Below are 16,119 nucleotides of genomic sequence, written 5' to 3'. Positions count from 1 at the left end.
ACAGGGATTTCTGGACTCTGTTGTTTGCTAGGTGGGAAGTGGAAAATGCAAAGAGACTCAAACAAGGTCCTGAGTGGGGAATGGGAAGATGAGGCCTGTGACTGAGGGGAAGCTGACCAAGAAAACACTGCCCACTGAATGGTGACAGTTTTACTCCACAGCCTCCCTCATTCTCCACACACTGCCTTCTCTGTCTCTACATTGCACACCTTTATGCTTCCTTATAGATATTTCCATGGTCTTTAGCTTGCTCTCCCCCTGCTGTTCATCTGAGCCACTTACCATCCTCCTTCCCCATCACTCAAACCTGAGCTTCCCCATCATTGGGAAGCACTTTCTCATGCTTGCACACCACCTGGTCAGCTGCTAAATACCCCCCTCCCCAACGCTCCTCCTATGTGTACCCCCTGGTTTCTGAGCCTTCTTTTACTTCTAGGTCCAGTTGTAGATCCCCTTCCCCCACTCCCCAACAGAAAAGAGGAAATGATACCCAAAGAGGAAACTTGGTCTTACTGATCCCACGCCCAGCCAGGCCGCTGACCACACCCCATGTCACTCCCAGCTTGACCCTGCCACTGACCACAACACTGTCCCTTCCCCAGCCTGTTTCAGCCGCTGGCTCTGCCCCTTGCTGCCTCTCCTCCAGCATTGTTTAGACGCTGTCAGAGTCTTCTCACTCTCACACCGTAGCCTAATTTAGCTGCTTACCACATCCCCAGCTCTTCTGAAGCTCCTGACCCGGCCTCCGAACCCACTCTGTCATCCCCAGTTTAGTCAGCATGCATAGACTCATGCTTCTCCCTCCCCTCCTGGCTCAGTCGCTCATCATGTGTCAGTTTCCTACCATCACCCTGTCATCCCCAGTCAGCCTGACATTGTCAGTAACCCCACCTCTGTGCCCCTGCCTGTGAATACTTCATATCACATCCCTTTCCCTCACAGCTTCATTCCCACATCCTAACTTAATCCCACCCCCTTCCCTGGTTATGTTAAACTGAAGCTGTCAGTAAATGGGTACTGGTCATAGAAAGCTAACGTGGGCCTCAGTTTTCTGGGATTTGACAGAAGAGTCTCATATGTCAGTTCCACTTTTCTTCTGAATGGCAACTTCCTCCCGATGCAACTTTAACTCTGGCTTTATTATCTCTTGTACTAATACATTGTCCTCCTAACTTGGCCCCAAAGTTGCCCTAAAACCCAGTTCTGGGGGTGTCGCTGTTTAAAGCTTCCTTGGCCTCCTGTTCCCCTCTAGTCAGTTAGGTTCCTCATATTCTTCTCTCTGCTTTTGCCTTTCCGTCTTAACCCTGACTTCCCCACCGCTGCTCCCTTGCAGGTGCCCCGTTCTTCAGCCAGCTTGCCTACTCACTTTCCTGGGCGCTCCTCCACGATTTCCTGCCTCTCCACCTTTGCTAATGCTATTCTCTGTGCCTGGGACGATACCTTTGACTCATCTTCGACTGACCTAATGGAGAGAGCTGGGGCTCTGGAGGCAGAGAGACCTGGGTTTGGATTTTGGCTTCACCCTTATTACTTGGACAAGTACTTTGGAAAAGCATTTAACATTCTGGAGCCTCCCTCGGTTTCCTAATCTGTAAAAACGGAGATAATGACACCTACCTTGCAGGGTTGTTGTAAGGGTTAACTGAAATTATGTGTATACTGCAATTAACGTATAGTCAATAAATGACACATCGCTGTTACTTCTTACTATCTTCATGTTCTTAAAATTCTAACTTCAAATGATAGCTTTCATGGATCCTTCACTCCCCCTTCCCTAGCCTACGGATCCCTTTTCCGAATGTACACATTTTGGCTCCTTTAACAGCCTGCCTTCTCAGTAGCTCTGTATTTAGCTTTTCCACCCACCTGGAAGGCTGGCAACCTACAGAAAGCAGAGTCTAGATCTTACTCATCTCAACGAGCTTCCTGGCCACTGAAAGTTTGGCCTCGGGCCTTCCCACCGTGGGCCGTGCAGAATGCATGGGGGAAAAGGCACATAATGGAAGGCAAGACACTGGGAGCTGGGCAGTGGGCCTGGTGCACTGGTGGGGAAACTGTGTGTGCATGTGCTACCTACAAAAAGATAGATCTTTGTAGGGGCTGTGAAACCAGACAAGATCCGTGTAGACTGCACAGGCAGTTTGTGGGAAGGAGTCAGTCCTGTGTATAAGCTGAGGGGCCTTGGCGAGAATGAGAATGCATGTGTGGATATGAACACAGACCCTGTGTTGAAGGAAGTCAGACCCAGCCCTTCAGCTGCCCGGTCCAGCCCAAAATGAGCCTCCAGCAGCCTGGGGCCGGATATGTCAGTCTCACCCACAAGCTCCTCCCCCCTCCCCTCCCCTCCCGGCGACTCAGAGGCCAAATTTGGTAACAGACTGAGTGTTATTCCCCCAACCCTCTTACATTCTGACTCTGTCTTCAGCTTTCTCTCTCCCTTTGTCCCCTGTAACTCCCTATCTTTCTGTAGAACCCCTTGTAGGTACCTACACTAGTGATATTCTCCATGTACCCCAAAATTCCTTAGCCCTAGTATACTTGCATTCCATTCCTTGCTGGGATTTGACCTCCTGTCCTCCACACCCCCCTCCAATTGCCCAACGCGTCTGGAATGCATCTGAGGAATGTATTGAGGGGAGGAGTCTCTGGGAAGGGGGACATGAGGAGGGTGTTGTTGCTCTTGATAAAACATGATAGAGAGGGATCAGGGCTCTCAGATTCAGACAGGAAGCAGGTACTTTCTACTCCTAGTCCCAGGGTTCTTGTTCTTTGCCACTGCTGGTCCCAACTCAATGTCCAATTCCTTGACTTCCTTCACACTCAATTAGTTGTATAGATAGCTACTCAGCCTGGAGGAGGACAGGCATGACTCAACTCTCTTATCGGGACCTTACCAGAGGAAGAAGTGGGTATCCATATGTCCGGAGGAAATGGGGGCGGAGGGGCACACATGCACTTTCAGCTTAGGCTGAAGTCCTTCAGTCCTGCTCTGGTTCCTTGGACTCTGCTTCTCTGACCAGCCCTCACTCTCCACAGCCAGGTCTGTCCCACTGCTGGAAAGGTTCCCCTAGGAGCAAGGAGAGGGCAGAGAGGCTGAGGAGGTTGGGAGGTGCTTTCATTGGGGTAAAGATGGAGTGCAGGCTATGCTGCTTTTCTTTGTAATCCTGAACTGTGTATGTGGTCAGGAATGTCCTCCTAGTCAGTGACCCTGGTGTTTCCTACATCTGGATCTGGTTTCTCTTAAGGCTGTCAACTCTCCCACTCCACCTTTCCTAGTGTCTTTTTCCTCTGCCCCGCCCCTCCTAATGTACCTGATTCTGTATTGTGGTACCTGCCTGCTTCCTAGTCTTTCCCTTAGTCCTGCTTTCCCCCTTGGACTAGCCGTTTGTCAGGTGAGGAGTGGGGAGGCCACATTCCCTCCTTTTTTAGTTAAGAGGCACCTAGTCCCATTGCACACTGGGTCAAGCATCAGGGCAGACCTGTCATCTTGGGGCTGCGTGCCACCTGCTGCTCATGGTGCTGAAAGGTAGAGGGAATTTGGCCTTGCAAACACTGAGCTGCGCTGAAAGCATCACCTGGGTTCCTAGTTAAGATGGTGACAGTGTGATGGAGAAGAGTACAAGAGACTGCGGTAAGGCTTGAGTCTCAGTGTCTGGGCTGTTGGCCCTGAAACTTTCTCCTCTCCAAGAAGTATTGACTAGGTCATTTCCGAGGTCTCTGGACAGAGAGTCATAATTGTACCGTGATTCAGGTTGGAAGAAAGCAGGGATACAAGTAGGTCTCCCTGGCATGCTGCCACAGGAAGTTTGCAGGACTCAGGAGCCCCCGGGATGCTGCACTTTGCCAAGAAGAAGGCGAACCTGTAAGAGGGAAGGCCACATGAGGTCAGCGTCGCGCTCTGAAATCCCTGAAATCCCAGGGCAGGGAAAAGGAAAAAACTGACCCTGGAAAAGGAAAAGACAAGGCAGAGGCGGGTTGGGGAAAGACGTGAACAGAAACAAGAGGCCGAGGAAGGCACTTGGAACCAGAGAGGCACGAATTCCAGTGGTGCAGGCAGGACAGTGTCCTCAGCTGACACTGCATCTCAGGCCTGCTATTGTCTCTATAGAGACCGACCAGCTTCTCTCTGGGATGTCTTAAGTGGTCTTCACCTTTTGAAATTCATAGGACAAAAGAACTTACTATTGTTTTCTGTCATGGTGATTCCCTTAAAAGTCTCTCTGGGACTCTGAGTCACTCCACTGAGGGTGTGTTCTAATGCTCTGGTGCTGCTGGCCAGGTATCGCCAGGCCGAAGAGCAGAAGCTGCCACCATGGTTGCGCTTTCGCTGAGGATCAGCATTGGGAACGTGGTGAAGACGATGCAGTTTGAGCCGTCTACCATGGTGTACGATGCCTGCCGCATGATTCGTGAGCGGATCCCAGAGGCCCTGGCTGGCCCTCGTGAGTCTGACTACTGAGGTGGTGGGGGCAGGAATCCTTCATCCCTTACTCTCTTGGTCTTGAGCAGTGTCCCCATTGTGTTCTAAGTTCCTCACCCCTCAGACCTGTGCTCCAAGATCATGGGAGAGAGAGGTCTGGCTGTTTGGCCACAGTGAAGTTTTTGTAAGTCTAAGGTGATCTACCATCTCTTTTAGCCAGCGACTTTGGGCTATTTCTGTCAGATGATGACCCCAAAAAAGGTATCTGGCTCGAGGCTGGGAAAGCTCTGGACTACTACATGCTCCGAAATGGGGTGAGTAACTCCATCATCATTGGCCACCCACGTGCTCTCTACCTGCTGTGTCACTTGTTCCCAGCACCCATGTTGTGTCTGCTCCTCCTCTCTCTTCCTTCCTCAAACCAGCTCCTTCCCTGAACCCTGGGCTTTTCACATACCAGCTCCTTCCCTGAACCCTGGGCTTTTCACATACCGGGCCAGCACATGTGGCTTTCTGACACAGGCAGTCAAAATGGCCTCCTTTTGGAGTAGTCTTCCACTTAGTAATTTACTTTCCTTTCCTTCTCCTTGGCTGGGGAAAGAGAACCAGTTTAAATAGGCCCTGACCACCTCTCCCTGCCCCAACAGGACACCATGGAGTACAGAAAAAAACAGAGACCCCTGAAGATCCGGATGTTAGATGGAACTGTGAAGACTATCATGGTGGATGACTCCAAGACTGTCACAGACATGCTCATGACTATCTGTGCCCGAATTGGTAAGGGGTCTTGGTAGTGACAGCCTGGGCCAGGAGGTTCCCACTCTGTCAAAAGACCTATGGTTGGGGAGTTAACCAAACCTTCCCTTTTCCCTAGGTATCACCAACCATGACGAATATTCACTGGTTCGAGAGCTGATGGAAGAAAAGAAGGATGAGGGGACAGGGACCCTAAGAAAAGACAAGACCCTGTTGCGAGATGAAAAGAAGATGGAGAAACTAAAGCAGAAGTTGCACACAGACGATGAGTGTAAGCAGAGACGCGTCCTGGGAAATGTAGGGAGGGGAAGGGCAGCCATTTATTTCCTATTTACCCTGAGTCATGCAACTTACACTTCTATGAGGAAAGGCCGGCACTGAAGAAGTAAAAACTCGGGCACTGGGCAACAAGGGACTATGTGGGGTTGGTGCAAAGGGTCCTATGCTCTGTGTTCCAGTGAACTGGCTGGACCATGGGCGGACACTGAGGGAACAGGGAGTGGAAGAGCATGAGACGTTGCTGCTGCGGAGAAAGTTCTTCTACTCAGACCAGAATGTGGACTCCCGCGACCCTGTACAGCTGAACCTTCTTTATGTGCAGGTGTGGAGAAGAGTTGGCTGGTGAGGTGGGGTTGGGCAGAGTTAACAGGGAAATCCCTGCCCATACACTGGCATTCTATGATCTCCAGGCACGAGATGACATCCTGAACGGCTCCCACCCTGTCTCCTTTGACAAGGCCTGTGAGTTTGCAGGCTTCCAATGCCAGATCCAGTTTGGACCTCACAATGAACAGAAGCACAAGGCTGGCTTCCTTGAGTAAGTGAGCCACGTCCATGTTATGGCTTGAGACTCCCTTACCACTGTGACCCAATGACCTGTCTGCACCCCAAGCCTTCTTCCCTGATTTCCTCTTTCAAGGTCTGAGGGTTGACACCCGCAGATCATCACCCTCTCAGCCACCACCGTCCTTTGTCTCCTCACTGACCCCATCAAAGTGGGAATGTTCAGTGTCTCTGCCCTTTCCCCCGGAACTGGCTTTTGTTTGTTTTAGATTCTCTGGGAATTTGTTCTATCAGCCAAAGTAAAATAGGACATTTTCCTTGCAGGAAACATTAAATTAAAAGGGTCCCCAAATCACATTCACTGGTATTTCTCAGGATCCAAAGACTTTAATGAGACTTTCTTAGTTTCCTAAGTGCATGGTCATCCTTGTAGGGAGCTTTCTCTCTTCTTGGCTCCCTCTTTCTCAGAAAACTAAGCCTTCAATTTAAGTTTCCTCAGTTCCCTTCCCACAGAAAGCACAGTTCACTCAGGAGCTCATGTTGAGTCCCCAGTCTTGCAGAAGCCAGTGCAGACCAGTCTCCTCAGTCTTTCTCAGAGATGATACTGTCCTAGACATTTCCTCAAACCTCTAGGCCCACAGTTCATGGCCCACATGCCCCTGATGCTATCCACTCCATGCTGACCCTCCCTTTTCTGGTGTAGCCTGAAGGACTTCCTGCCCAAGGAGTATGTGAAGCAGAAGGGAGAGCGTAAGATCTTTCAGGTGAATGGGGTAGGGGAAAGTGTCTGGGATGACCTGGGAGCTTGGCTGCTTGACTCTCCTGGCTAAGTGGACCCTACCTTCTCCATCTCTGCTCACCTCGCTTCTACCCTCCGAGCTGTTCTCCTACCTGTCTTATGCAAAGAAAGCAGAAGATGTGGATTTTAGTCCCAGCTCATCAGCAATTTTGCTGGGGAATTTCCATTTTGGGTTTTGCTTTTTGTTTGAGACTGGGTCTCACTTTGAGGCCCAGGCTGGCCTCTAGTGCACAGCAATCCTCTTACGTCAGCCCCCTGAGAATTGGGATTGTGAATATGAGTTACCATGCTTGGCTCAGCCTGGTATTTTCCTTGCGTTTTCTCTGTGGAAGCCGGATAGGAGCATCACTGAGCTATTTCACCTGAAACTACTGTGAATGTAAAGTCTTACCCGACTGAATACTCAGCCCCAAAGGCCTTCTCCTTTGAGCTCTGATGATCCTGGACTCTCCTACTCCTTAACTCTCTAGTACCGTCTGCAGACCGTCTGCAAGTTCCTTAACCGCATTTCTTACATTGTTGCTTCTGCTCCTTAGCCAGCCCACGTTGCATCTCCTCATCTCGTGCCTTCCTAAACCCTTCTGTGTGCCCATAATCCTCTGCCATTACAGTTAACATCCTAGCTTGTCTCCTGCATTGTGACATTAGCCCCATACGGCTAACTTTTCCCCCTTTCCAACTTGAAGGCGCACAAAAATTGTGGGCAGATGAGTGAAATTGAGGCCAAGGTACGCTATGTGAAGCTGGCCCGTTCCCTCAAGACTTACGGTGTCTCCTTCTTCCTAGTGAAGGTGAGTTCTGACCCTTCTTCCTGCCTGCCTTATGTCATTCTTCCCTTTCCTGTCTCCCTGAACTCCTTGACTTGGCTTCATTCTTTCCCATCGTGACGTCCTCTGACCGTGTACATCTTGTCTCTTGTCACTCCTCCATTGCTGTCACTCCCTCCTTTCCCTAGGCTATGCCTCTGTCCCTTGTCCTGAGCCTGCCTGTGAACACAGTAGCTTAGCCCTCCTGGCCTCGGCAGCATCCCCTTGTGGTCTAGAGCTGATCACATTTGACCTTTAACCTATAACACCAATTCCAACCTCTGTCTCACAGGAAAAGATGAAGGGGAAGAATAAACTAGTGCCCAGGCTGTTGGGCATCACCAAGGAATGTGTGATGCGTGTGGATGAGAAGACCAAGGAGGTGATCCAGGAATGGAGCCTCACCAACATCAAACGCTGGGCTGCCTCTCCCAAGAGCTTCACTTTGGTGGGTGCTAGGATTCCAGTGGGAAAGGCCTTGGGGTTGTTCAAGAAGCGCAAGTACAAAGGTCTTTCCCCCTCCTTTAGGGCAGAGTGCGTTGAATATGACTCCAGAACAGAGTTGTGGGACGTGGAGGTTAGAGGAGGTGGAGAAGCTCTTAGAGAATGAAGTGTGTTGATGGCTAGGTGACCGATGCACTCTTTAAATTCAGCAGAGCTTGGAGAGTTACCTTCTATTGCTATGATAAAACAACATGACTATGGCAGCTTACAGAGGAGGGTTTATGATTATAGTGGGTTGAGAGCCCATCACCATCACAGTGTGGGAGGTGGGGCAGCAGGCAGGCATAGAGGCAGGAAGAACTGAGGGCGCCCATTTTAAACTGCAGGTAGGAAGCAGAGAGCAAACTGGGGAAAGCCTGCCCCCTATGGCATACTTTATCCAGCAAGGACCTGCCTTCTCATCTTCCCTAAACAGTACAGCCAACTGATCAAATGCCTGAGACTGGGGGAGGGGTGAGGACGGGGAGGTATCTCATTCAAACTACCACAGGGGTTGTGTCCTCAGTGATAAAGCACTTGCCTAGCATATGTAAAGGGACTTCAGTCCCTAGTACCACAACATACGTAAAACTATTTTTTAAAAAAGGGAAAGAGAAGAAAAGCAAGTTGGGCGTGGTTATGTGTATAACCCCAGCACTTAGCACTCCAAGGCAAAGGGGTTTGCTGTGCATTTGAGACTAGGCTGGACTAAATAGTGAGGATCAGACCAGCCAGTGTCAAAAAGGCAAATAAAAGGAAGTTGACAGAACATAGCTGTAGCCAGCAAGCTGAGGTTTCATGACGTGTAAGGACAAGCTAATAGAAAGACAAGCCTCCCTTCTTCAGCACCAGCTGTTTACAGTTGTTCTTTCCCTCCGGTTTTCTAGTTCTGAGGTTATGAATTAAAACTGATACCAATTTGATAGAGTACCACATAATGAAAATAGAAATGATCGATGCTGTTTTCTACTTTGGATGTTTTTGCCAGTCTTCAAGGACGGTGATTTAATAAACTCGCTGATGTTTTCCCAATTGTATCCTCTGGGGAGGAGTGAAGAGTCTAAATGACATGTGTATGAAACTGTAGCAGAAAGGCCACTGCCCGCGCAAAATATCCCCTCAAGAGGGAGATAAACCAATGGTGGGGCTGGAGAGGTGGTCCAGAGGTTAAGAGCACTGACTGCTCTCCCAGAGGTCCTGAGTTCAATTCCCAGCAACCACATGGTGGCTCACAGCCATCTGTAATGGGATCAGATGCCCTCTTCTGGTGTGTCTGAAGACAGCTACAGTGTACTCACATATATAAATAAATCAATCTAATGGTTGAAGGATGATGGGCCGGGTTCCTACAGGGTCGGCGGCACAGACAGTGTCTATATCAAGTGCACGTGGCACCTTTCCTCCTCCCCATTTCCATGCTGCTCAGTCCCCACCTTGTCACTGTAGGACTTTGGAGACTACCAGGATGGCTACTACTCAGTACAGACGACTGAAGGGGAGCAGATTGCACAGCTCATTGCTGGCTACATCGACATCATCCTTAAGAAGGTGAGTGCCTCCACCCAGCCTGACAGAGCATTCTCAGGCCCTCTGCTCCCTGAGCCAGTCCTCTACAAACAGGACCCAAGTTCTAGAAAATGGCTGACTGCCTCTTATTTAATGGCCTCAACTCTTCTTCCTTTTTCCTTCTTACAGAAAAAAAGCAAGGACCATTTTGGGCTGGAGGGAGATGAAGAGTCTACTATGTTGGAGGACTCAGTTTCTCCCAAAAAGTAGGAAGGGAGTTGGGCTGATGTCGTTCCTTGAGTAGGGAAAGTACGGCTTGACTACATCCTTTGAACAGTTTGGGCACACTTAGGTGTTTGCAGGCCAGAACAGGTGTTGGGTCCCTTGGAACTGGAGTCCCTGTGTCCTGGAACAGTGGTTGTAAGCTGTCTGATGTGGGTTCTGGTCCTTGCAAGAACAGCAGGTCCTGTTTTTTTTTTTGTTTTCCTCTTTTCTTTTTTTCGGAGCTGGGTACCGAACCCAGGGCCTTACCACTGAACTAAATCCCCAACCCAGCAGGTCCTGTTAACTGCTGAGCCATTGCTCCAGCACATGGTTCTTCCCTTGGCTCAGGCTTTATTTTATTTTATTTTTTTTTTTTTTGGTTCTTTTTTTCGGAGCTGGGGACCGAACCCAGGGCCTTGCGCTTCCTAGGTAAGCGCTCTACCACTGAGCTAAATCCCCAGCCCCGGCTCAGGCTTTATTAACAAGAGTTCATTAATCCCTAGATCAACTGTTCCCAACCTGTGGGTCCTGACCCCTTTAGGGGGAGTCACATATCCTATAACCTGCATATCAAATGTAAAAGACATTTCAATTTATTGCAGTATTTCAATTAATAATATTACAGTATAACAGTTTGTAGTAATATTTCAGTTAGGAACTAGCAATGTAATAATTTTATGGTTGGGTATTGGGGTTATGGTTGGGGATATGGTTTTGGTATGGTAACCACAGCATGAGGAGCTGTATTAAAGGGTGGTAGAATTAGGAAGGTTGAGAAGCCCTGCCCTAGATCCTACACTGCAGAGGCATTGTAACTGCTCATCATGTCCCCAGGTCAACAGTCCTTCAGCAGCAATACAACCGAGTGGGGAAAGCAGAGCATGGCTCTGTGGCCCTACCAGCCATCATGCGCTCTGGAGCCTCTGGCCCTGAGAATTTCCAAGTGGGGAGCATGCCGCCTGCCCAGCAGCAGGTTACCAGTGGCCAGATGCACCGCGGACACATGCCACCTTTGGTAAGAACGCTCCCACCTGTGTCATGGCACACAGGTCCCTATCCTAAGTGTCACGAGTAAGCAGCCTCCCCCAACCTTTACTTGATCTTTGCTTTCTTGGATGCCCCATTCTGTCTCTTCCTCTTCTCTGTCTTTTAGACTTCAGCCCAGCAGGCGCTCACTGGAACCATTAACTCCAGCATGCAGGCTGTGCAGGCCGCCCAAGCTGCTCTTGATGACTTTGATGCTCTGCCCCCTCTGGGCCAGGATGCTGTGAGTATGCGGTAGAAAAGAAGCCAAGTGGTTCCAGCTGGGACTGTAAGGAGGAGAGGGGGATTAAACCAGAGTAGGCCTAAGGTTCTGCCTTTTTCTCTCAGGCCTCCAAAGCTTGGCGTAAGAACAAGATGGATGAATCAAAGCATGAGATCCACTCCCAGGTAGATGCCATCACAGCTGGCACTGCCTCCGTGGTAAACCTGACAGCAGGTAGGCTGCGAATGTGTGACTGCCGTGACGCGCTGTGGCACGTTGTGGGTGTGTCCACCTCTAATTGCAATGGTGCCTCCCCATTCCACCTCAGCGTCTTCCTCTGCTCTCTGTCTTTAGGAGACCCTGCAGAGACAGACTATACCGCAGTGGGCTGTGCAGTCACCACCATCTCTTCCAACCTGACGGAGATGTCCCGTGGAGTGAAGTTGTTGGCTGCCCTGCTGGAGGATGAAGGTGGCAATGGCCGGCCCCTTCTGCAAGCAGCAAAGGGCCTTGCAGGGGCAGTGTCAGAACTGCTTCGCAGCGCTCAGCCCGCCAGTGCTGAGGTCAGAGGCCACAGGGCTGTGGTGAGGGTGGACACAGGGTTCCACCCCAAGAAGGAAGTGCTGCCCAGGAGCTAGTGAGACCTGTGGGCACATGGCCAGCGTCACGCAGCTTCTGACAGGTGTCCATTCTCCACAGCCCCGTCAGAACCTGCTGCAGGCGGCTGGGAACGTGGGCCAGGCCAGTGGGGAGCTGTTGCAGCAAATTGGGGAGAGTGACACTGACCCCCACTTCCAGGTTGGTGATAAACCCAGCTCCCAGAGCCCCCACTCCTAGGAGGTGATCTCTGATCCGAAATCTAGACCTTACTTAGCCCCTTTTTCTGTGAGGTAACCCATCCAGACCAGCCCAATCATGCTTCCAGATACAGTACTGAAAGCGCCTGTTCTCTCGGGTGTAAGAATTCAGAACTCCTAAATACAGATATAATCTCCTGGTTCAATTTGGCACTTATCGATGATGTCCTTAGCCCCGACTTCCCTGTACATAGTCATGGCCCCAGCTTTAAGCTCTCTCAAGACACCCTCGCCACATTGAAGGTGATGTCCCTCTAGCTGCCCCCTTCCTTTCCCCTACCCTAGGCAAGTTGCCTCAGCTGACTTTTCACCCTGAATTTCCCATACAGATGTTTGTACCCAGAGGGGCTGGGGCTCCATCTCCCCCCGATTCCCCTACGGTAACGGTCTCTGGCCTGGGCCTTCCCAGCTTGGTCCTCTCTGAGCCGCATACACTCGCTTCCATGCCTCTTCCTCAACCCCCTAGGGGAGCAGACATGATGGGAGTTGGGGAGGCCTAGACTGACAGGATTGAAGAAAAGAGATCAGATAGGGTAGGACAGGGTCTTGCTCCAAAAACTGCAGATGACTCCTTGCACACTGAGATTGAGCAGCATGGAGACATGAAGCACCCCCCTCATTGAACCACCTATTCCTCCTTCCCCGTCACTGTCCGAGTGTATCCGCCTCATGCATCTCTCCCTTTGGTATAGATTCTGTTTCTATTGGTGAGGGTTTGTTCTCGGTGAGTGTCTCTCCTTCTGGGTGCTCAAGGTAGAGGGGCTTGGGAGAGGTTCTAACTGCTTGTGCATATACTGTCCTCTGATTGGAGTCAATGGGAATAATGAAGCAGCTTAAGCCAATGAGAAGTGTCCATGACCGCAGGCTCAGTCTCAGACCTGACTGGCTGCTTTCTCTCCCAGGATATTCTGATGCAGCTAGCAAAGGCAGTGGCTAGTGCTGCAGCCGCCCTGGTCCTCAAGGCCAAGAGTGTGGCCCAGCGCACAGAGGATTCAGGGCTTCAGACCCAAGTTATTGCTGCAGCTACACAGTGTGCCCTGTCCACTTCCCAACTAGTGGCCTGCACCAAGGTGAGCCCAGATTTGCCGTGTCCTTTGCCTCTGGATAATATGCATACAAACTGCTCGTTTTATCTCTGACTCTAAGGCCTCACCCCCATCCCAGTGACTACTGTGAAAACCACAAAGACCTATCTCACAGCCTCCTTCTCTTACCTGCACATCTGAAATCCTTTTCCCACAGGTGGTAGCTCCTACGATCAGCTCACCTGTCTGCCAGGAACAGCTGGTAGAGGCGGGACGACTGGTGGCCAAGGCTGTGGAGGGCTGTGTGTCTGCCTCCCAAGCAGCTACAGAAGACGGACAACTGTTGCGAGGGGTAGGAGCAGCAGCCACAGCTGTCACCCAGGCCCTCAATGAGCTGCTGCAGCATGTGAAGGCCCATGCCACAGGGGCTGGGCCTGCTGGTCGATACGACCAAGCCACTGATACCATCCTCACTGTCACTGAAAATATCTTCAGCTCCATGGGTGATGCTGGTAAGAGTACTCACCTCCAGGAAGACAAAAGTCCCAGGGTGGGTACCCCAAGACCACTGGACATTTACCTTACAGACCTGGCCACCCAGCCTCTGAGGATCAGCACAGTGGCCTTTAGTTACTCTAGCTGTGTATCTCTAGGCTCATTGTTGAATGGAGAGCCTCCACTTCCCATTGGTAAAGCAGAAAGAAGCACAAGACTTGTGCTATCTTCCTTAGAGTATTTACAAAAAGATACCAGGTTATGCCCAGCAGTAGGTGGCACGTTGCATGGTTGAGAGCTCACTAGGCTTGAAAACAAGGAAGAAAAGGAGGGACAGTAGCTTCTCCACTTCACCTACCTCAAATCATTCAAAGAAGACTGCCTCATCCTCTCAAGACATGTACTAGAAATACTAGCTGGAAACTGCCCTTCCTCTCAGGAAATCGTTTGAGACCTTTGCCCATCTCTTCTCTGTCCCTGAAAGCCCAGACTACATCGTCTGTCTCTTTCAGTATCTCTGGCTTTCTTATTGAGGCTATCCTGTGTTCCAGGGGAGATGGTGCGACAGGCCCGCATCCTGGCCCAAGCCACCTCAGACCTGGTCAATGCTATCAAGGCCGATGCTGAGGGGGAGAGTGATCTGGAGAACTCTAGGAAGCTCCTGAGTGCTGCCAAGATCCTTGCTGATGCCACCGCCAAGATGGTGGAGGCGGCCAAGGTAGGAATAGTTTTCTGTACAGACCCTAAACTGGACCCTGAAGGGAAGTAGCGAGGACCTTGTCTGATGGGCTGACCAAGGAGAGTGGGAAGTAGAAGAGACTAGATAAGGAAACAACTCCCAAGGAAGGTCCTGGCTCCCAGCCCGCAGCTGGGCCACCAGCCAGGCATCTAGCCCTGTGACTCCGGTGGACTCTGACCATAAGGGTCCACATTCTGTTTTTCTTTCATGTTGAAGTTCTGCTGTTCCCACTTCCCTTGTGTTGCTACCACATCTGCTTGTATCTGCTCTTGGTCCCCTGTGAAGGCGGATAGCCTTTTGGTCCAAGGGTCTCCAGTAGCCATACAGAGTCAGGTCACATTAGACATTGACACACTAGGTATAAAGACCATCAGAAGGCATCACCAAGGTCCCCCGAGGTCCCTTCTCCAGAGAGTCTTCTTCCCCTTCCCAGGCCCTCCTGCTCACACTGGTTAGTACAGAATTCTGAAGATTCTGTAGGACAGGCAAGAGTTCCACTGAAAGATTCACATCCTAGTGGGAATTAAGTACCCCGGGACTTCCAACAACATGTCCTTTCTGAAACAGTTTTCAGCTCTCGGCAGTTAAAGCCTCAGTGAAGGTAATTCGAAATTAGACCAGGAAAACAGATTAGCTTTAAACTGGATTTAGAGAAGTCAGAAAAGAGTGCGTTTTGAAATCAAAATAATGATGGATAATGGTTGTGTCTCCTCTCAGGGAGCAGCCGCCCACCCCGACAGTGAGGAGCAGCAGCAGCGACTACGTGAAGCGGCTGAGGGGCTCCGCATGGCCACCAATGCAGCTGCACAGAATGCCATCAAGAAGAAGTTGGTGCAGCGTCTGGAGGTAAGGCTGGTGATCTGGGCAGGGGCCGGCATGGAGACAGAGGGAGGGGTGCCAGGGATGGATGGGTCAAGCCAGTGTTTCCTTAGGGTACACTGAGGGCCTGGTAGGCCAGGGCCTGGGAGTGCCTGGCCTTCTGATTACTCTGTCTTCCCAGCATGCAGCCAAACAAGCTGCAGCCTCTGCTACACAGACCATCGCTGCAGCACAGCATGCAGCCTCTGCCCCCAAGGCCTCTGCAGGCCCCCAGCCACTACTGGTACAGAGCTGTAAGGTAAGTCTCCAAGAGGTATGTGGGAGTGGGGAGGGGTGAGAAGAGGGGTTCCAGAAGGAGGTATTCATGACCTTCTGTCCTTCAGGCTGTGGCAGAGCAGATTCCATTGCTGGTGCAGGGTGTCCGAGGAAGCCAAGCTCAACCTGACAGCCCTAGTGCTCAGCTCGCCCTCATTGCTGCCAGCCAGAGCTTCCTGCAGGCAAGACACTCCACTCCTAAGACCAGAGCCTCCCTCCTATGTTTCCCTAACCTTACATTCCCCACAACCTGAATATCTGCTATTAGCCAAGACCAAACCCGACAGAGTGCTTACTACATCCTGACCAATGTATATTCAAAGGCTAGAGGGAGGGTGACATACCTCATTTGCATATGTGTTCTCCAACAGCCAGGTGGGAAGATGGTGGCAGCAGCAAAGGCCTCAGTGCCAACAATTCAGGACCAGGCTTCAGCGATGCAGCTGAGTCAGTGTGCAAAGAACCTAGGCACTGCCCTGGCCGAGCTCCGCACTGCTGCCCAGAAGGTAGGGCAGCCATTTCTAGCTGTGGAACATAAGGCGCAGCACATAGACGGCTGGGATGGGGAGAAGTCGTAGAGTAGCCTCCAAGAGGGTCGACTAATCTGCGGCCCAGGAATACAGCCTCCCTGTGCTGCTCACCGCCACAGGCTCAGGAGGCATGTGGACCTTTGGAGATGGACTCCGCACTGAGCGTCGTACAGAATCTAGAGAAGGACCTGCAGGAGATAAAAGCAGCCGCTCGCGAGGGCAAACTTAAACCGTTACCCGGGGAGACGGTGAGGATTCGGCCTTCATGCATGCCCT

The 16,119-nt window shown here is 51.0% G+C and overlaps 1 protein-coding gene and 1 long non-coding RNA gene across 7 annotated transcripts in view; one reads left to right on the top strand and one right to left on the bottom strand.

Annotated features, from left to right (window-relative positions):
* Positions 1 to 16,119, top strand: part of Tln1 (talin 1) — a 29,858-nt gene that overhangs the window by 1,554 nt on the left and 12,185 nt on the right. Inside the window, exons 1-27 of one of the 6 annotated variants that reach the window (XM_087549212.1) lie at positions 2,702 to 2,734; positions 3,802 to 3,884; positions 4,280 to 4,442; positions 4,637 to 4,734; positions 5,068 to 5,197; positions 5,295 to 5,447; positions 5,635 to 5,777; positions 5,866 to 5,993; positions 6,663 to 6,723; positions 7,445 to 7,549; positions 7,857 to 8,012; positions 9,494 to 9,595; positions 9,743 to 9,819; positions 10,652 to 10,832; positions 10,971 to 11,084; positions 11,189 to 11,297; positions 11,418 to 11,626; positions 11,763 to 11,861; positions 12,250 to 12,300; positions 12,823 to 12,990; positions 13,163 to 13,457; positions 13,992 to 14,158; positions 14,897 to 15,025; positions 15,180 to 15,296; positions 15,382 to 15,495; positions 15,685 to 15,819; positions 15,963 to 16,091. In XM_087549212.1, coding sequence (XP_087405338.1) covers positions 4,313 to 4,442; positions 4,637 to 4,734; positions 5,068 to 5,197; positions 5,295 to 5,447; positions 5,635 to 5,777; positions 5,866 to 5,993; positions 6,663 to 6,723; positions 7,445 to 7,549; positions 7,857 to 8,012; positions 9,494 to 9,595; positions 9,743 to 9,819; positions 10,652 to 10,832; positions 10,971 to 11,084; positions 11,189 to 11,297; positions 11,418 to 11,626; positions 11,763 to 11,861; positions 12,250 to 12,300; positions 12,823 to 12,990; positions 13,163 to 13,457; positions 13,992 to 14,158; positions 14,897 to 15,025; positions 15,180 to 15,296; positions 15,382 to 15,495; positions 15,685 to 15,819; positions 15,963 to 16,091 — 3,300 coding nt within the window. In that variant the 5' untranslated portion in view covers positions 2,702 to 2,734; positions 3,802 to 3,884; positions 4,280 to 4,312. 6 annotated transcript variants of the gene reach the window in all.
* On the bottom strand, positions 2,895 to 16,075 carry LOC134486933 (uncharacterized). Its single transcript, XR_015620850.1, has 3 exons — positions 15,658 to 16,075; positions 3,742 to 3,860; positions 2,895 to 3,067 (listed from the first exon to the last, which is right to left on the bottom strand). It is a non-coding gene; the product is annotated as an uncharacterized LOC134486933 (long non-coding RNA).

The sequence above is a fragment of the Rattus norvegicus genome, chromosome 5 (genome assembly GCF_021556685.1).
Source record: "Rattus norvegicus strain SHRSP/BbbUtx chromosome 5, alternate assembly SHRSP_T2T, whole genome shotgun sequence".
Classification (NCBI taxonomy): Eukaryota; Metazoa; Chordata; class Mammalia; order Rodentia; family Muridae; genus Rattus; species Rattus norvegicus.
The sequence above is the reverse complement of the archived record's forward strand: the minus strand, read 5'-3'. Positions and strand labels throughout refer to the sequence as shown.